The sequence below is a fragment of the Oncorhynchus masou genome, chromosome 2 (assembly GCF_036934945.1).
Source record: "Oncorhynchus masou masou isolate Uvic2021 chromosome 2, UVic_Omas_1.1, whole genome shotgun sequence".
Lineage (NCBI taxonomy): Eukaryota > Metazoa > Chordata > Actinopteri > Salmoniformes > Salmonidae > Oncorhynchus > Oncorhynchus masou.
In genome coordinates this window covers 26,322,814-26,344,423 of record NC_088213.1, presented here as the reverse complement: position 1 = coordinate 26,344,423, position 21,610 = coordinate 26,322,814, and the positions used below count along the sequence as shown (strand labels likewise).

Genomic DNA, 21,610 nt, shown 5'->3' with positions numbered 1-21,610 from the left:
CAAGAGCAAAAACAATTAGAACTAACTGAACACAATAACTCATGTTATAGAGCCTATATAAAAAACGAAATAATTTATGTATTATTTTGATTTGGAAAATGTTGTTACTTATATTGAAAATAGCATGTCAGAAAGCAAAAGAAGTAAAGCAAAAGCACAATATTATGTTTATTTGATTTATTTACAACATGTTATATGTACAAAATTAAATATAGACATCCATTTATTTGCTAAGTCATAAGTGAATAGAGCAATTCTATTTCACAAACCTCTCATTCCATATCTGGAATGTATAATCTCACCTGATCCCCCTCATATTGCTCTACATTTCTAGTCACACCACTCAATAATTTCACTTCTATGAGCAGTGAAATGTAGTCTTTGGTATCTGAATGATCATAGTGAAGATCTAGTCTTGATCCATGGGCATTTGTTGTTCTCTCAAAGCCCAGTGGCATGGAATATTCACTGTCAAGTCATTTATTAAGTAAAACCATGTTTTCAGGACAGTGGAAAACGCTAACATTAATTTGAGACAGCGATAATACAGGTTGTGAGGGGATGTGTCGATACTGCACATGTGTCAGGAATGCAGTTAACTACAATACGTTAACATTTTCATCTAATACTTTTTACACAATATACAATACATTCATAAGGATAATTTATTTAGTGGTATCACTACATTCTTTGTAGTGCTTTAAAGTTCCCACCATCAGGTCACATTTGTGCTATATTCTTTTCTCATATTCAGGCATATTTCTGTCAACAATTCTGATCTAAATGTGAAACATGACTTTAATAATGTATGTTATAGGTATACACTATGTGGTTGACATTTAGCATAAACCTCAGTTAACTTTTTATACATAATCAAGAGTCTTTTCTCATCCGCTTTCTACGCTATTGGTGAAAGTTCCGTTTACCATAATTATTTTCAAGATGTTGTTGTTACACCATTATGCAAATCAAAGCTTTCATGAATTTAAATGCTAACAATTAAATCAGCTTACCACTTTAAGCATTATTCCTGAGAACGAAAGTTTAAAATCAAAAGGAAAAGACAAAGTCTGTCTAAACGTTGCAATGCTCACATACAGGAGTGTATGGAAGAATCAGAGATAGATGTGGTATCGAAGTACAAAAAACTTAGCGCTAGAATGTAGACCAAATGTGATAGCGGGAGCTGCCACTTGTCTGCACCATGACAGTCCACTACCCACCTATTCCCAGAAAGTCCAATTGAAGTCCATTTGAGGAAAGTGTCCGAGTCCATCTCTCTTAGTCAACTCTAGCCTCAGTCAGTCTCTGTACAGACAGGAGAAGTAAAGGACTCTTTTCTAGGGAGTAACTGGTAGAAGCGTTTTCTAAGATATCCACGAAGCAACTTGATGATAGTACCTTCTTAAGGGCGGAGGAATCTCAAGACTTTAGAACGTAGAAATCGGATGAAGGATTTGGGGAACATTTCTCTTGACTCCTGAGCTGTATAGTTGAAGAAGTTCTGTGGGTGGGCCAATACATCAAACAGTGCCTTCATAAGCTTCTTGTCCTGAGAAGAGAATGAAAACCAAAAATTAGTACAGACTAGAATTCAATCTGAGACAGAGTCAGCAATCATCTGACATTTTTAGTTGATGCTCAAGTGAAGTTTGCATCCTGAATTTCTTATTGTGTCCACAAGAGGGTAGTATATGGCAGACAAAAGCTTTTTTCACAGGAAATACATGAAATCATTACCTTGAGAATTTCTTGGTGATTTTCAGAGGCATATAATCTTCCATCTCTGACTATGTCTTCGATGAGTTCCTGGTAGTCCTCTGAAATATATATCATATAATAAACATACCCAAGAGTATATTTCTATATTATTTGTGCAATTGGAAGTAGGTGATATATATCCAGACTTAAAATTCCCAAAAAATTACATTTCACAGACACTTGATCTATTGTATTTAAGTATGTGTAAATTAAATGTCAATATTTCCACTATTAAGGATGTCTCTTACCGTCATAGGTCACATAAGGGACTTGGAAGCCCTTCCCACTGTTCCCTTCATTCGATTTAAACTGTATCCACAGCCTCTTGGAGCGGGAGGTGAAGGCAATAGGCCGTTCATAGGTCTGGCAGGTCTCATAGGTCGTCACAGAGTTGGAGAGAGCTGTGAATTGAGGATATGGTCACATTATGACAAATCAAACACTAGCCCCATTCATTACTCTAAAAGTGGCAAGATCTAATGGTCTATTAGAAGCCCATAGTCCCCCCATGATCTTTGAGAGGCGCTATCCTATTATGCAGAACCTCCTACCAATACTGCCACCATCTTAAAATTCTTTAAGACATTCATCACCAACATCTGGTCACCTGCAGTGAAATCACATTAATACTGTAGCACCCTGATAACACCCAGTCACCTAACAAGCTCTAACCTCCAACACGACACACAGAAAAGACAGACGCATGCATGCACGCACACACAGAAAAACAAACACCCACAGCTCTTTCTCATGACCAGGTAGTCTCCACACTCATCCTCGATGGGGAGGAAGATCTCTGGGACCACGATGAGGATTCTGCGCTTGGGCGGTGGGTTGATGGTCCAGGTGCACTCGATGTTGGCTGGGTAGTTCCCTGGGTAGTTGGGAGACTCGATGTAGCCAGTGAAATCTCCCATCTCTCCACCACAGTGTCTGTCTGTGAGGTGACAGGATAGTGTCAAATAGTTTATGCTGCCTTGGTGCTGCGACGCTAATTATCTACAGTCGCATCCCAAAGCAGGACAGGAGCAATATTTATTTGAGCACAGTAGAGAAACCTGCATGTAGTTTTAGTTTACTCTGTGTGTAGCCATTAAATACATTTAAAGTGTGAAGCCATTAACACATAAATACATACACATTCACGCACAAACGTACGCACACACAGACAATTCTTGTGTGAACATACATACTTTTGCACTGCATGATGTTGGTGGAGCCATCAAAGTCGGTGGTGGTATTTCCTGGGCAGGAGATGCAGTAATTCTGACCAAACTCCATCTGATACGTCGCCATGGGACAACGGATACAGCGGTGTGTGCTGGTGTTGTAGTGATGTCCTGGTGAACACTGGACTACAGGAGCAGAATGGAGTGTACCACAATATAGCACCTCTCAAACACCAACATACAATAACATAAACCAATGTAGTATATTTCCATAAAACAGAAACTCCAGGGGAGGTCCCTTAAAGATCCAGAGTCTTCCAAATTACACCCCATTCCCTATATAGTGCACTACTTTAACCAGGGTCCATAGGGCTCTGGTCAAAAGTAATGAATTATGTAGGAAATAGGGTGCAATTTGGGACGCACCCCCGGACTTTACAGGCATAACTAAATGGGATGGATAAGCTGACACCTCACCTTTGGTCTCACACTCCTGGAAGGACACGGCACCATTGTGTTTGGTGACCAGGTTTCCTCCACAGTGGAAACAGGAAGTGCGCCCCACCTCTGGCTGGTAGGTACCCAGGGGACAGGGCAGACAAGGGATGAAACCATCATGGGAGAACTGACCAGGGGGACATTGACCTGGGAAAACAACAGAGGATTGGTCAGAGGGACACTTGTTTCACTCAGTCTGCTCAAAGCAATATTCCCATTGTACATGTGGTCATTTAGCAGACAGACACTCTTATCCAGAGCGACTTAAAGACGAGCACTCTACCACAATAAGACTAAGGCCAGGAGAGCAGATGTCAGTGGAGTGATGTAACGCAAGGACATTATCTACCATGGAACAACCTCTCTCATATCTCCTGACTGACTTGAACAAACTGTCTCTCCCCATAGCTCTTTTTTGTTTAGTCTATTGGTGGGGAAAGCAGGAGATGGGATCTGTGGCTTAGCCACAAATAGGCTGTGATAACAGTGTTTGGGGGGGGGGGGACATGGTGGCCCCTTCTTCTCTTTATTCAGGAGTGGGCAGGGGCCGGGTGTGGCAGTTTAATTCAAACAGGGCTTGAATGTTCCGAGGCTTACACAACTTTATACAAAGCAGAACATCTGCCTGTGGGGAGATTTTGATCAGGGTATCACTCCTTCCGGTGTATTTCATATATACTCATAACAGGATGTGATTCTGACTGGGAGACTAGATTAAAGATCACTTTTTTAAAAGATCAAACCATGAGTGAAAACTATGCCAAGGTCTTTGATGGAGCTCAGTATATTTTGCTGCAGTTATCTTTATGATTATGATAGTTGAGTAAGTAAGTATCTAAGGTGAGTCACATCTCCTGTCTGGTGCACAGTTAGGATACATATGATTACTCATATCCTCAACTCTTGAGCCTTACCTCCACACTCAGAGATATTCCACACCCCAACCGACCTGGGGCTTCCTCTCACCTCTGGCCCTGGGCAGGCCTCACAAGAATTCTTCCCCTCTTCATCTTGGTACATTCCAGCTGGACACAGAACACACCTTCCCTGATCCCTGTCATAGTACGTTCCAACAGTGCAGCTCACTAGCAAAAGGTAGAAGAATGAGGCAGATTGGCTAGATAATAGACACACACACACACACACTGGCATTCAAGCCCACCACTGTTAAAAAGGCATTGAATATCAACCTGATGCAGCTATGCAAAAATAAAGACATAAGAGCACTGAGCTGCTCTCCAGATGCCTTTGTGTCCCACATCAAACAAGCTCTTACACTTCACTTAACACTGGTGTGCATTGGGGAAAGAACTCTACATACCATCCCAAGCACCCTCACTTCTACCAAAGCACACACAGAGCCAGTCAAAATGAGTGTTTGTCTGTTATCTCACAAGAGCGTGCAAAGCCTGATTACAGGGATGCACACCATCAGCTTTCATTTCCCCTTTTCATGTTTTACTTTGTAGAACAGCGTCTCTAATTTATGTTTGAATTATTATGCGTCTGGTGATGTCAAGAACTTCTTAAAGGGGGAAATGACATCTAATCATCTCACTGAACAGAGAGCAGTGAAGTGAAACCATTTTGCGTTTTCATAAAACAATATCCCTCAGGACAAGAAGAGCTTTTCAGGAGAGAACCATCCATAATGAGTTAATGAGGAACACACAAAGCCTTTAATGCACATCCATTATATGTGCCTCAGCAACTTGATTTTCCTTAAGAGAAAGAAAATGTAATTCTCTCAAGAGCAGTTAATTTGTTCTGCCTTTTGTTTATCCTGAATGACCATGAGGAGCCACCGTCTCGTTGTCTCCACCAGCTTTTATTTGATGGAGAGAGCGAGAGAAGAGAAGAGTGAGAGAAAAAAAACTTGAAGCCTTTCAAATGCAGAGCCAATTCTATAGAGTCCTCGAAATGATGGTCCCAAAGAGGTTTAAAAGACCTTTCACCTCTATTCAAGTATTTGATGACATAGGCAAACACTATGGTATCACAATGGTAAGGAGCTGAACCCAATAAAAGGGGTCAGAGTTCTGAATCCACCCATTCTGCCTGCCCCAATCACTTCTTGCGCCTATCAAGCAGAGGCCCAAACAGCTGATGCTAATTAATTCCCATGGTGTTGCTGAAGTCAATTCTCTGCAGCAGTTTAGTGGCTGGGGTCATGCAGAGTGGCCCTGACTGAGGGGGGATATAAGCACTCAAACTCCCAGCTTGAATCAACAGCACTTCCTAATCATCTCCCATGTTAAAACAAACTTGCACTATTTTACGTAACAGAGATCAGGAGAATAGTTGTACACTACACACTGGCAGAAACTAAATTCCAACAGATTCTTATACCGGGTTGAGGCATACGGAAATGTAAATGTTGTTGATCAATCATGAATGACTTAGAATGAAAAGAAAAATCTTATATGGGATATTTCACAGGTTGGTTTATTGGAATACTGCCGTGTACTATATAATGTGATTCAAAACTTTCACTATTTGGTTTGAGAGAAAGCGCGCTAGATATTTTAAAAGTCAGGAATAAGAAGGCATTGCTTTTCTCTCAGTATTAGTGAGGCTGAGGCCGTGTTGTTGTGGAGGATTTCTCTCCCCACTGAAGCAGTGAGAACTACAATGGAGTGGGCAAACTGAAAGGGTTAAACTGCACTTAGTGAACTAAGCCAGGGGTGGAGGGAAAAATATAGCTGCATTATAGAGCTGGGGGTTACGGCTCCCTTTCAGCCCCACTTCTAAATGACACTTCTAAATGACATGTCTACACTCCTGCCTGTCCACCGGTCTGCTTAAGGATCATCTGAAACTAACTGCAGTGTGGGAATCCTACACTCTGGTAACTTTACTCTCCTGAGTTTTTTTTTAAGACTTAAGATTTACTTATAAGGTAAGTAGCTCATTTGAAACATAAAAACAACAAGCAACAAAGCTACAAAGCTAAATCAACATCTAAGGGTCATTTGAATCCAGCACAAAATATTAGTCTCCTGTTATTTGGGGGCAGAAAAAAAACAGACACCAGTGAGAGTCCTCTTTGCTGGGGATACCTTGGATTAAGAGATGCTTGGTTTGTAAAACAATTAGACATTTCTGCCAAAGATGATTAAGTTTCATGATTTTTCCCTCTTGTGTGAAAATCAATACATTTAAACAGCTATGGGCAGTCTTTATTCTTAAAATGCTCTAAGAACCAGAATGGATCAAACACCATCCTTCCCCCACTCAATCCCCTCCATCCTCACCCACTCAACCCCCTCCCCATCCTCACCCCCTCAACTTCCTCCATCCTCACCCACTCAACCTCAATAAGGACGGGGGGTAAGAGAGGAGAGCTCTGGATCAAGACAGAGGCAGGCTAGAACAACTTTGAGAGGTCGGTCTACAATAGTCTTCAGACCTCTTAAATATGGTGGCTTGGGTCAGATTCAAACAGGGCGTTTAGAGGTAGAAGACCAATCATGGACAGAAGACTGACCGTCTTCTACTGACCACACTGAGAGACAGGCAGAATGCAGCAGCAGGCAGTAGGCTTACTATGCTTACTGTGAGGCCCTGAACGGGGGGCACGCAGCTCTCTGCTCCTCTCCGCCAGAGAAAACACATGCCAGCCTCCTTTCCACTGTTGATGTTGACAAGGTGCCATTAAAGCTAATGGAATTTTCCTCCATTATGGCTGTAAAACGAAATAGGACCAGCGGCAACAACAGCAAAAGTTAGCGGCTGCCATCACACCTTCTGTTGCACTTTATCCCACGGAGATGCTGGAAGATGTCCTCGCTCTGCAAGCCAGCCAACAACAAGGCTCTCTTTTCTCCGCATACCAGCTCATTACAGCATGTCTGCACCCAAATATGGCAGTCATCTGGCCGACACCTGCTCCAAATCCAATCATTAAACCAACCTGTCTAAATATATCTTGCTGGCATGGCTATGACTATGAGCTGCTCTGTGTGGGAGCCAGGACTAGACTCCAGGGGTGGCTCAGATACAGGCAGAAACAGATACAGGTAGATGCTCAAGATGCTACTAATTTTATACATACATATATACCTATATCTTATGATACTCAGAACACTCAAGATGCTCACTCACCACATTTCCTGTCCACCAGCACTTGTCCTTTCCCACAGTGTTCCGGCAGGTCCACCGGCCGCGCCAGCCTCTTGGCCAGCTCGTAGTTAGAGCCAGCGAAGTGGAGGTGGAACTGCTCCCGGTGGATGGACTTCCTCAGGGTACGGATAGTCTTCCTCAGCCTCTTCTCTGAGCGCTGGCGCACACAGCCCAGGTCACAGCTCTCTGCTGAGAGAAACACCAGATAACAAAACTGTCATCGCAACGCAATGAGAACACAATAAACACTCAAACAAAACCACACAAACATACCAGTACTAAAATAGACAGACACACATACTTGTGTACATATCCATTCCAACACACAGACACCATGACATTTGATCAATCATTTGTTCCCTCGGAATACAAGGGAAACCTCCAAACCTACACCTTCCCCAAAGATCCCACCACCTCAAAACGCCACATCAAAACAGGAGATACTTTAACATGTTTGGCTTGTTAAGTGACGAAAAGCAAGAGCAGAGAGAGAAACAGGAAGCAGAGTGTCAGCCAGAGGACTGCTGTCACAGCAGGGCAGAGAGACCAACCTGTTACCTCCTCTAGGTTCACATCCAACTCAAACTCAGCCGTGATGGAAGAGCCCTCCTCCTCGTAACCCGCCTTCCTGCCGTGGCGGCTCCGCATCCGGGGGCCAGACGAGCTGCAGCGCAAGCGCACATAGCTGAACTGGACGTTCTCCGTGAAGGGGGACCTGCTGTCTGTGGACACGACCAGCCACACAGGACATGGACACGCACAAACACATGCATGCACGGAGACAAACACACACACATGCATGCACGGAGACAAACACACACACATGCATGCATGGAGACAAACACACACACATGCATGCACGGAGACAAACACACACACATGCATGCACGGAGACAAACACACACACATGCATGCACGGAGACAAACACACACACATGCATGCACAGAGATAATCACACATATACTATATGGTCTACAACTGTAGCAGGATAAAAATTAACTGCAATGTCATAACACTTCAATCTAAGAACAGGGCTCCGGGCAGCCGAGCGGAAATGGAGGAAAACTCGCCTCCCTGCGGACCTGGCATCCTTTCACTCCCTCCTCTCTACATTTTCCTCCTCTGTCTCTGCTGCTAAAGCCACTTTCTACCACTCTAAATTTCAAGCATCTGCCTCTAACCCTAGGAAGCTCTTTGCCACCTTCTCCTCCCTCCTGAATCCTCCTCCCCCCCCTCCTCCCTCTCTGCAGATGACTTCGTCAACCATTTTGAAAAGAAGGTCGACGACATCCGATCCTCGTTTGCTAAGTCAAACGACACCGCTGGTTCTGCTCACACTGCCCTACCCTGTGCTCTGACCTCTTTCTCCCTCTCTCTCCAGATGAAATCTCGCTTCTTGTGACGGCCGGCCGCCCAACAACCTGCCCGCTTGACCCTATCCCCTCCTCTCTTCTCCAGACCATTTCCGGAGACCTTCTCCCTTACCTCACCTCGCTCATCAACTCATCCCTGACCGCTGGCTACGTCCCTTCCGTCCTCAAGAGAGCGAGAGTTGCACCCCTTCTGAAAAAACCTACACTCAATCCCTCCGATGTCAACAACTACAGACCAGTATCCCTTCTTTCTTTTCTCTCCAAAACTCTTGAACGTGCCGTCCTTGGCCAGCTCTCCCGCTATCTCTCTCAGAATGACCTTCTTGATCCAAATCAGTCAGGTTTCAAGACTAGTCATTCAACTGAGACTGCTCTTCTCTGTATCACGGAGGCGCTCCGCACTGCTAAAGCTAACTCTCTCTCCTCTGCTCTCATCCTTCTAGACCTATCGGCTGCCTTCGATACTGTGAACCATCAGATCCTCCTCTCCACCCTCTCCGAGTTGGGCATCTCCGGCGCGGCCCACGCTTGGATTGCGTCCTACCTGACAAGTCGCTCCTACCAGGTGGCGTGGCGAGAATCTGTCTCCTCGCCACGCGCTCTCACCACTGGTGTCCCCCAGGGCTCTGTTCTAGGCCCTCTCCTATTCTCGCTATACACCAAGTCACTTGGCTCTGTCATAACCTCACATGGTCTCTCCTATCATTGCTATGCAGACGACACACAATTAATCTTCTCCTTTCCCCCTTCTGATGACCAGGTGGCGAATCGCATCTCTGCATGTCTGGCAGACATATCAGTGTGGATGACGGATCACCACCTCAAGCTGAACCTCGGCAAGACGGAGCTGCTCTTCCTCCCGGGGAAGGACTGCCCGTTCCATGATCTCGCCATCACGGTTGACAACTCCATTGTGTCCTCCTCCCAGAGCGCTAAGAACCTTGGCGTGATCCTGGACAACACCCTGTCGTTCTCAACTAACATCATGGCGGTGGCCCGTTCCTGTAGGTTCATGCTCTACAACATCCGCAGAGTACGACCCTGCCTCACACAGGAAGCGGCGCAGGTCCTAATCCAGGCACTTGTCATCTCCCGCCTGGATTACTGCAACTCGCTGTTGGCTGGGCTCCCTGCCTGTGCCATTAAACCCCTACAACTCATCCAGAACGCCGCAGCCCGTCTGGTGTTCAACCTTCCCAAGTTCTCTCACGTCACCCCGCTCCTCCGCTCTCTCCACTGGCTTCCAGTTGAAGCTCGCATCCGCTACAAGACCATGGTGCTTGCCTACGGAGCTGTGAGGGGAACGGCACCGCAGTACCTCCAGGCTCTGATCAGGCCCTACACCCAAACAAGGGCACTGCGTTCATCCACCTCTGGCCTGCTCACCTCCCTACCACTGAGGAAGTACAGTTCCCGCTCAGCCCAGTCAAAACTGTTCGCTGCTCTGGCCCCCCAATGGTGGAACAAACTCCCTCACGACGCCAGGACAGCGGAGTCAATCACCACCTTCCGGAGACACCTGAAACCCCACCTCTTCAAGGAATACCTAGGATAGGATAAGTAATCCTTCTCACCCCCCCCCTTAAATGATTTAGATGCACTATTGTAAAGTGGCTGTTCCACTGGATGTCAGAAGGTGAATTCACCAATTTGTAAGTCGCTCTGGATAAGAGCGTCTGCTAAATGACTTAAATGTAAATGTAAATGTAAGGAGATTATATCCTTTGTGGGTTTTTAAACCTTTATTTAACTAGGCAAGTCAGTTAAGAACAAATTCTTATTTTACAATGACGGCCTACCCTGGCCAAATCCTCCCCTAACCCGGACAACGCTGGGCCAATTGTGCACCGCCATTTCGGACTCCCGATTACGGCTGGTTGTGATACAGCCAGGGATCGAACAAGGGTCTGTAGTGACGCCTCTAGCACTGAGATCCAGAGCCTTAGACCGCTGTGCCACTCGGGAGCCAAGTACTGATGTTCAAGTACTGATGTTTCTAATCATTCTTTAAAAAGCAGTGACATCTCTGTTTATCCGGTTAAACATGCACTCTTTCCCCTCTGCTCTTTTTGTTGCCTTTGGACAGGGGGATAACGAGAGGAGAGTGGGAAAAGCTCCCTTTTTATTTGAACACCATGCCGGAACCCATTGGTGAAAGAAATGCATCCAACAATCGGAACTGCGTTTGATTGATGGCTAGGTAGGGCCTAACTGAAAGGCATGCTATAGCTAATTACATTTTCCCCTGTCACTGCCAGACAATGTGCAGTGCTGAGACAATAAAAACATTTCAGACCGCACCCCCCACGTATTTCTTTCATATTTAGCTCACTCTCCGTTTACTTTCATCTAAGCAGCCTCAAGGTCAGGTTCCTGTTATCAAGTTTGTTGCATGATATATAGGCAGTGCCAGGTTAATCTGCATTGTTTTAATGAATGGGGAGCTGTTGGACTTGTTAGAAACCTCTGTACCTGAGTGAGCTGCGTTCAGGCTCTCCTTCAGTCTCTCTTGACTACGTTTCAAGTTGCACTTTCCTGTGCCAGACTTAAAAGTGGCTGTGGTCTTAATTCGCAGGACACTTGACATTTCTGGTCCTACGGTACAAAAGAAATAATAGCAAATTGTTAACATTTGATAAAAATGAAAAATCCCTTGACTTCCACATGTCTGTAAATGAAAAAATGTGAATACTGAAGACTTGATTTGGTATGATGTTGTTTTGTCTTTATACGTTGTGTTTCTGGTTGTTTAGGTCAGGCTGGAGTGACAGAGGCTGATGCAGATCTGTGATGGCGTGTACTTGCCCAAGCAATACGAGCCACTTCCATTCCTTTGTGCTCCAGCCAAGCAGGGCAGAGGCATTCCACAGGTCACTGTATAAGAATCCTCCGTCCCTGTAAACGCACACAGGGGCATGAGACAGGCCACCAAAGACAATAGGCAGAGCCACAAAAGGCCTGGTTGCCAAAAACAAACAGACGGGTGTTGGAACTTGAGACAGCGCTGCTCTGCAGACTGATAGTAGTAGTAACTAAATTTCTGTCCCAAATTGTACCCTAATTCCTGTATAGGGCACTACCCTTGACCAGAGCCATGTGGGCCCTGGACAAAAGTTGTGTAATTTAAAGGGAATAGGGTGCCATTTGGGATGCAGACCAATAGTAGTAGTAGTAACTGATAACTCACCACTGGTGATGTGGACCTGGGACTGGCAGGTCAGGTAGCAGCGATCACCTCCCTCCTGCCTGCTGCAGTTTAAGGTCGGTTTAGAGGGGGGCTTTGTTGCTGGGAAACCCTCTGCCTCTAGATGGAAACCATAACAAACTCACAGGTGAAGAGCAGACTTGGACTGTGGTAGACAGACAGACAGACAGACAGACAGACAGACAGACAGACAGACAGACAGACAGACAGACAGACAGACAGACAGACAGACAGACAGACAGACAGACAGACAGACAGACAGACAGACAGACAGACAGACAGATGAGCGTAGAAGTTGTGAGAAATTGTGGGAACAGAGTGAAACCTATCCAAGGAGACAAGAAGACAATGGGAACAGCAGCAATTGCCTTAATTCTGTTTTTGTCCTCGGTTTACAACCAAAGACCAGAGAGAAAGACAGCAGTAAAGACAAAGAGAAGAAAATAACTCAAAAGTATCTCCTGTTTTAGTCCCCAAAAGTTTCACAACATACATGTGGTATACAACCACTGATTTTATGTCAAACACTCCCTAAGGGACAAATCAGGGAGTACCCACCCCAAACCTTCTAGAGCCCCCCCAGGCCTGAAGGGGCACTGTCTTACCGATACAGTCTTTTTTGTTCCAGTGTAGCTTATAACCAGGGTGGCAGTCGCACTCAAACCCACCCATGGTGTTCTCACAACCCTGCTCACAACCTCCGTTGTTCACACTGCACTCATTTATGTCTGAGAAGAAAGCAGGGAAAACATCCATATGTTATTCGCAGCATCTCTCACCTCACCTCATTCACAAAGCATCCATTATTTTTTCTGCAAAAACTACTAAAAACACCACAAAAAACTATTCAGAAGGGTGTGAAATGTTGTAGATGGTACCAAAGCCCTTTCACCATAAATATAATACCCTATACACATTAGTGTATAGAAAACCCAAACATGAACTATTCAGAATGGTATCAAAGCCCTTTCCCCATACCATAAGTATAATAAGTATAATATAATAATAGTTTTATAGTCTTACCTCCACAGTGGGCCAGTCCATACAGGGTGTACCCTTTGTTGCAAACACACTCAAAACCACCAGGGGAGTTCACACACGTGTGACCACATGTCCTTTCGAAATAACACTCGTCTATATCTGTCATTAAAAGCAGAGGGATATTCTTTTTCAATTTAAGGTAGTAGAAATTGGGGTTTTAAATGGTACAGCATGGTATCACTAGGTGATGAATTGTGGCATTGTCTTTTGATAGTTAATGGTAGAGACAGCAGCATCTTAATGACAGGTTGTATCAGAGGGATGAAATCAGTTTGTACTAAACGTTAAGCTTTAAACTAGCACATGTTAAGGATCTTCAGAGGAATCCTTCAAGTCAATACTGGCAAACCGTTCAGGCTCCCACCTTCTCTGTCTTATCTTCCAGCAGCACCTACACAGAACAACAGCTCAGTATACTGTGCTGTCCCAGCCCCTTCCCCAGATGTAGGGCAGACAGGCAGGAGAGTGAAGAGAACATGAAGAGAAGAGGCCTACCCTGACAGGAGCGTAAAGAGAAGAGGCCTACCCTGACAGGAGCGTAAAGAGACGAGGCCTACCCTGACAGGAGAGTGAAGAGAAGAGGACTACCCTGACAGGAGAGAGAAGAGACCTACCCTGACAGGAGAGTGAAGAGAAGAGACCTACCCTGACAGGAGCGTGAAGAGAAGAGGCCTACCCTGACAGGAGAGTGAAGAGAAGAGACCTACCCTGACAGGAGCGTGAAGAGAAGAGGCCAACCCTGACAGGAGAGTGAAGAGAAGAGACCTACCCTGACAGGAGCGCTCGTCAGTAAGCAGCTTGAAGCCTTTCCAGCAGTTACACTCAAAGCTGCCGATGGTGTTCCTGCAGAAGTGGTCGCAACCGCCGTTGTGCAGCTCACACTCGTTATTGTCTGTGAGAGGCAAATTAGAGAAAGGTTAGCATTTGTCTCATATTCCTTGCACGCAATGACTACATCAAGTTTTGCAGTTTGTTTTGGTTGTGTTTTAGGTTATGTTTTGGTTGTGTTTTGGGTTATGTTTTGGTTGTTTTAGGTTATGTTTTGGTTGTGTTTTGGGTTATGTTTTGGTTGTGTTTTGGGTTATGTTTTGGTTGTGTTTTGGGTTATGTTTTGGTTGTGTTTTGGGTTATGTTTTGGTTGTGTTTTGCGTTATGTTTTGGTTGTGTTTTGGGTTATGTTTTGGTTGTGTTTTAGGTTATGTTTTGGTTGTGTTTTAGGTTATGTTTTGGTTGTGTTTTAGGTTATGTTTTGGTTGTGTTTTGGGTTATGTTTTGGTTGTGTTTTAGGTTATGTTTTGCCCAATAGGAACCGAATGGTGAATAATATCTTCTGCCATTTTGGAGTCACTTTTAATGTAAGTAAGAATAGAAGACGTTTCTGAACACTTGTACATTCATGTGGATACTACCACGATTATGGATGGTTAGGGGTGAGAAGAGTGAGTGAGAAGAGTGAGAAGGTTACAGAGGCAGAAAGAACGATCTCACTCATCGTTATTCATGATTCTTTCATGATTCTTTCATGATTCTTTCATTTTTCTTAATCATGACATTAACAGGATTCATTTAGTATTCAGAAACTTCTTATTTACTCACTCAGAAAGAAAATTACTCCAGTCATCATTCAACCATTCAGTTCCTGTTGGGCAAAACATAACCTAAAACACAACCAAAATGAACTGCAATCGCATTCAACCAGTTTGTAAAGTCACAAGCTTGATGTAGTCATTGCGTGCAAGGAATATGGGACCAAATACTAAACTTTTGACTATTTTTATACACTGTAAGTGTATTCGTCCAAATTCTTCACATGGAGGGCATTTGTTACATAAACCTGACATTCTGTACTGTAGCCTCATATGAAACATTTGATCTCAAAACTAAAATGCTGGAGAATAGAGCCAAATGAAAAATGTTAGCTTCACTGTCCAAATACCTATGGAGGGGAGATGTGAAGCTTGTTAAATAAAAGTACATTGAACTGAATAATAAGAGATGGAAGATGGCCTGCCTCCAAAATGGCACCTATTCCCTATAAAGTGCATTACTTTTGACCAGAGCCCTATGGGCCCAAGTCAAAAGTAGTGCACTAAATAGGGAATAGAGTGCCATTTGGGACTCAGAATAGAGATGGAGTTGAGGTTCTTGGTGGACGGCTGGTCTGACCTTTGCACGTCTTCCCGTCAGGCTGCAGAGTGAAGCCCACAGGGCAGCTGCAGCGTACCCCCGTGGATGTGTCCTTACACGTGGAGTCACACCCCCCGTTATTTACCGCACAGTTCTCTGAAAGGCCAGCGTGAATAGATTCAATGTCAACATGCTGCTGCTGTGTACTATACTGAATGAAGGGTTATAACATGCCTATACATTATGTACTGTTGTTATAGAGCTATTGCCAAAGTCTGGTTTTTAACCCTACCAACAGACATTGAGTAGACAACAGCAGTAGTCCTAGACACTGAGCTAGCAACCCAGTCACATACATACAGTCAATACAGTGTTTTACTAGGTGTGAACATTGACACAGCACACCATGACTGACAGTGCTATACATTGGGCAACCCAATCCTAAACGGAAGGAAAACATGTGAAATGTACCACACTGTCACAAAAGCATATTTGTCAGGGGAGGAATCGGCGGTGAGAAAGTGAGGGTCCATAGTCATTTCACAGTTTGCTCTAAAGCCTGTGGAATGCCTTGGTTTACTGGGCCTTGCTCTTCTCCCCTCTGAAAAACACCTCTGGCTGATTCTTGGCAGCATAACCCATGGCAACTAAAGTCATTCAAATAGTCCAACTGACAGAATTCTCTCAGTAGCTGAGTCTGTTTGGTTTTGTTATTTTAGTGCAAGTAACAATGGGTAATAACAGTGTAATTTGTGCAATTATACAATTATTACCCATGAGCAGTCTGCGCTTGACACGTTTGTCCACCTCAGTGAAGGATGTGGCGTTGTGATCAGAGCTCTCAGTAGTTGTCTCGTCCCGCTCTGTAATACAGACAGTGGGTGACGTGAGTAACAGTCAGTAACCTAACCAACAGAATACACGTAGATACATACACAGTGTTTTAGTCTAACTAAAATAAACATAAGTCAACATTTAAGAAAATGGTTTGCACCAAGCTGCCTCCTGTTCTGTTCTGTCTGCTGATGCACAGTAGCTGAATTGCCCAGTGCACACCTTGGTGGTCTGTAAGTGTAGTCTACCTCCCCTGGATGTTTTTCTGTGTTCCTCTCTGGAACCAGAAGCATGTTGACACCTAAGACATGCAGTTTGGCTGTCTATGCGTGTGGCAGATAAGACAGGAGATGGAACTGTGAGATGGAGCTGGAGACAACTCAGTGATAATCCTGGACCCCACACACACAGTAGCGCCGCGGGAGAAACAGATACTACCCACAGGCCTACTGTACGTCTCCTTCCTATCTGACGGCTGATGCTTATCATGTCCACCATGTGCAAATGGAAGAAATACGCACTCGCTGTCAGGAGAGATGGCAAGCTCCTCAAAAGGATTGCCATTTCATCCACAGGCTCAAGATGTGATCATTTAAACAGGTGAGTTTCAGTGGGGGAGAGAAAAAGGAGAAAATGAAGAAGTGTACAGATGGAAATATCGAGGAGGATCCAGTCCATTTCACCATTGTTGACTAGGTAATCTGGTTTGCCATACGTGGAGATGCTTAAAGATAAGTACCAAATCAAATCAAATCAAATGTATTTATAAAGCCCTTCTTACATCAGCTGTCACAAAGTGCTAGACAGAAACCCAGCCTAAAGCCCCAAACAGCAAGCAATGCAGGTGTAGAAGAACGGTGTATGTAAGTAGGCCTGGATGTGGTTGGTCAGCACTTACCTACACAGGACCTACCGTCAGGGTGCAGGGTGTACCTCACATGACACCTGCAGATGGGCCCCTGCTCCATGTCCTCACAGGTGTGCTGGCAGCCCCCATTACCATGGTTACAAGTCACTAGGCCAATGACACAAAACTTGGGTCACTTCCAAAGTTCAACTCATGTATTATCTAAACAATACTCTTGGCTGAGCTAGCTATACGATCAATCACAAAACTTCACACATACAGATGCAGCCTCTTTGGTTCTTGGCCAGTTCAAATCCTGGGCGGCACTCGCAGGCCACTCCTCCCTTGGGTGTCTCCTTGCAGATGTGAGCACAGCCATGCTCCTTATTCATACAGCTAAGGCCCTCTGGGAAAGAGAGGTAACACTTCACATTAGGTTTTTCCTATACCTGTGTAATAACACTGTAATTACACTACTCACAACAGTGTATTCACATGTTGTTACATATCGTACATGGTAATGAAATATAGAGGCAAAACAACTGACACTGCACAACACCAATGATGTCTGATGATAGATTATTGAAGCCACCTGACTAGAAATCTGCCACAACCCTTTGGGGCATGGCCCAACAATAACACTTCCTAGAGAGGTGTACCTGTGGATGTATTTCAAGGCCTACCTTCAAACTCAGTGCCTCTTTGCTTGACATCATGGGAAAATCAAAAGAAATCAGCCAAGACCTCAGAAAAAAATTGTAGACCTCCACAAGTCAGGTTCATCCTTGGGAGCAATTTCTAAATGCCTGAAGGTACCACGTTCATCGATACAAACAATAGTACGCAAGTATAAACACAATGGGACCACACAGCCGTCATACCGCTCAGGAAGGAGACGCGTTCTGTCTCCTAGAGATGAACGTACTATGGTGCGAAAAGTGAAAATCAATCCCAGAACAACAGCAAAGGACCTTGTGAAGATGCTGGAGGAAACAGGTACAAAGGTATCTATATCCACAGTATAACTCGTCCTATATCGACATAACCTGAAAGGCCGCTCAGCAGGAAAGAAGTCACTGCTCAAAAACCGCAATAAAAAAGCCAGACTACGGTTTGCAACTGCACATGGGGACAAAGATCATACTTTTTGGAGAAATGTCCTCTGGTCTGATGAAACAAAAATAGAACTGTGACATAATGACCATCATTATGTTTGGAGGAAAAAGGGGGATGCTTGCAAGCCGAAGAACACCATCCCAACCATGAAGCATTGGGGTGGCAGCATCATGTTGTGGGGGTGCTTTGCTGCAGGAGGGACTGGTACACTTCACAAAATAGATGGCATCATGAGGTAGGAAAAGTATGTGGATATATTGAAGCAACATCTCAAGACATCAGTCAGGAAGTTAAAGCTTGGTCGCAAATGGGTCTTCCAAATGGACAATGAGCCCAAGACTACGTCCAAAGTTCTGGCAAAATGGCTTAAGGACAACAAAGTCAAGGTACTGGAGTGGCCATCACAAAGCCCTGACCTCAATCCAATAGAACATTTGTGGGCAGAACTGAAAAAGTGTGTGTGAGAAAGGAGGCCTACAAACCCGACTCAATTACACCAGCTCTGTCAGGAGGAATGGGTCAAAAATCCCCCAACATATTGTGGGAAGCTTGTGGAAGACTACCCAAAATGTTTGACCCAAGTTAAACAATTTAATGGCAATGCTACCAAATACTAATTGAGTCTATGTAAACTTCTGACCCACTGGGAATGTGAAAAGCTGAAATAAATAATTCTCTCTACTATTATTCTGACATCTCACATTCTTAAAATAAATTGGTGATCCTAACTGACCTAAGACAGGGAATTGTTACTAGGATTAAATGTCAGGAATTGTGAAAAACTGAGTTTAAATACATATTCATATACAGTACTTTATACACTGAGTTTACAAAACATTAAGGACAGCTTCCTAATGTTGAGAGTTGCAACCCCCCCCCCAACAAGTGACATCAAAAAGGGATCATAGCTTTCACCTGGATCATAGGATTCACCTGGTATGTCATGGAAAGAGCAGATATCCATAATGTTTTGTACACTCAGTGTGTATGGGAGTCAGAATCACACTATTATCTTCTATCCTAATACCATCATTGGCCTTTTCCCAGGTCACTGTAGAGAGCAGCTCCTTTATTCTTATGCTGCAACGGCTGAGTGGATGTGCTGGTAGGATTAGTAACTTTTCCAAGGGAAACCCAATGTAGTGAAGAACCTTTGGATCTCTTCATTGAATTTAGTGAGAATAAAACAACAATACTTGTGAGAGCTTTATTCTAATGTAAGACACAGGCCACAAAAGCCCAAGTGTTGCAGTTATTAACTTGTTTTGTTCTCTGGGACACGGGGGTCCTTTTCCCACAGCATGGGCCCGTTGGAGCCCAACTGCTCTAGATAATGCCCCAGAGAGGGGACCGATCCCTCATTGTGCTGTCAATCACATGTGAACATTCGAGAATTAGCTCCATTATTCTCTGTCGTGCCCCTGACACGGCTTAGTAGCCTACCTTAACACGAAAAATATACACACACACATAGACTGAGACACAAACATACAGAAACATGCATGGACTGAGACACAACAGACATGTGTACACACACACACGCATGAACACACACACACACACACACAGACAGACACATACATACACACATTTGAAGGTGGGTAGGAGAGTTGGAAGCCATCACAGGGCAGGTATTCAGGGGTACTCACCCACAGAGCGGTGGATACATGTGTGCTGGTTGTCACTGAGGAAGAAGCCCTCTTTGCAGCTGCACTCATAACTCCCCATGGTGTTGACACATGTATACTGGCACCCTCCATTGTTGAAGACACATTCGTCCACATCTGCAGGCAGAGCCAGGACACAACTTCTCAGAACAATGAAATAACTGGATGATTGTCAGACACTCAATAAATCAAATGTTGTTTACCTTGTAGTTTGAAATGTATCTTACCTAGACAATTATGTCCATCGCGCGCTAAATTAAATCCATCATGGCAAGTGCAACGATAATTGCCTGGTATGTTGTTACATTCGTGTACACAGCCACCATTGTACTCGATGTCACATTCATCAATGTCTAAGAAAGGGGAGTCAAGTCAAGATTGATGAATGTTTGCCATTTGAGCATTTAGCGGAAAAGGGTCCTTTCAAACAATGGACCACACCATTTAAATAAAAGTCATACATTATGCCAAGGTTTATGATATATAATCAAAATTTCATTGAAACTTGTCTTGGTAATCCATGGAACTCTTGGTCCAAAGAATTAAAATATGTCTCATATGATCCCAATACAAACATGAATGATGAAAGGAACGAGGAATTACAAAGGAGAAAATAACCTTCACAATGTCTACCGTCGCCTTTAAAGCCTACTTAACACGTGCACTTGGGTATTTTGACAAATAGCATCAATGTGACAGCAATCACGGTCACCTAATAATCTCCAGTTTACAATTGGCTCATTCATCCCCCTCCTCTCCCCTGTAACTATTCCCCAGGTCGTTGCTGCAAATGAGAACGTGTTCTCAGTCAATTTACCTGGTAAAATAACGGATAAATAAAAAAATAAAATCACTTCCTTCTGCGCATGGATCCGGAGTTGAAATCCACATTATGGCATAAAATGTTACCAGAACAACATTTCGTTATGAATCTCAAAAATCTGTATTTTACATTTACATTTGCATTTAAGTCATTTAGCAGACGCTCTTATCGACTTACAAATTTTAGTCATGTACATTAGGATTGTGGGATTAACGTGCCCCTCATTAAATCCCCAATATTCAATTCATCACTGAATCATTTCCGTTAAATTGGTAAAAGTCTAATACACCAGGTTCTGAGTACTAAAGTTAACAAAACATTGATCAGATTGAACCTGATCAATTATTCCCAAAAGTGTTAAAGTTAAGACAAAAGTCAGGACACATTCCTTATCATCGGTACATTTGTTATGCATTTTACCTGAAAACAAGTTAGTAGGTAGGAAAAAACGTAGGACTTCATTTAAAAAAGCAAGAAAACAAACAAAAGAAATCCATCAAGTTCCAATTCCTACAATTGAAGCCAATACTGAGGGGGCAAAATATAATAATGTAAACAAAATAAAGTCTGCCAAGTAGTTGGAAACTATACATCCTTAGAAAACAACAACATGGGCGCAAACACTCTTATACAGCGTGCGTAAAAACGGTCTTTGAAACTCATAAAACGTACCTGGGTTCTCTAGAAGAGCTGCGCTTTGGCGAGTATTTAACAAGAGCAAAAACAAACAAAAGACTCTTGCAATACAAATAGCTCCCATGGTGATATGATCCAAGTTTAGAGGTGTCCTGAAAAGGACGCGTTTGCTCTGAAGTCTTGACCAAGTGTCCGCCTCATTTTCATTCTAGCCTGTCAGTCGGCTTCACGAGTGGCTCTAGAAAGAGAAAGGAGTGTGTGTGTGTGTGTGTGTGTGTGTGTGTGTGTGTGTGTGTGTGTGTGTGTGTGTGTGTGTGTGTGTGTGTGTGTGTGTGTGTGAGAGAGAGAGAGAGAGAGAGAGAGAGAGAGAGAGAGAGAGAGAGAGAGAGA

At 44.0% G+C, this 21,610-nt stretch overlaps 1 protein-coding gene across 6 annotated transcripts; it reads right to left on the bottom strand.

The window, feature by feature from the left end:
* Positions 1-144: 144 nt before the first annotated feature.
* On the bottom strand, positions 145-21,460 carry LOC135557681 (signal peptide, CUB and EGF-like domain-containing protein 2). Of its 6 annotated transcripts, none has more exons than XM_064991197.1 (22): positions 21,257-21,459; positions 19,989-20,114; positions 19,744-19,878; positions 17,259-17,384; positions 17,030-17,146; positions 16,071-16,160; positions 15,337-15,453; positions 13,940-14,062; positions 13,153-13,269; positions 12,735-12,857; positions 12,112-12,228; positions 11,730-11,819; positions 11,397-11,519; positions 8,102-8,272; positions 7,533-7,739; positions 4,343-4,513; positions 3,408-3,575; positions 2,955-3,116; positions 2,501-2,698; positions 2,010-2,162; positions 1,741-1,820; positions 145-1,552 (listed from the first exon to the last, which is right to left on the bottom strand). In XM_064991197.1, the coding sequence occupies exons 1-22, from the start codon at positions 21,342-21,344 to the stop codon at positions 1,406-1,408; spliced, it is 2,949 nt and encodes a 982-aa protein (XP_064847269.1). In that variant the 5' UTR covers positions 21,345-21,459; the 3' UTR covers positions 145-1,405. The 6 variants fall into 6 exon arrangements, with proteins under 6 accessions (XP_064847269.1, XP_064847276.1, XP_064847284.1 ...); XM_064991204.1 differs by having other exon boundaries at positions 7,533-7,736; XM_064991212.1 differs by having other exon boundaries at positions 17,045-17,146.
* Positions 21,461-21,610: the final 150 nt, after the last annotated feature.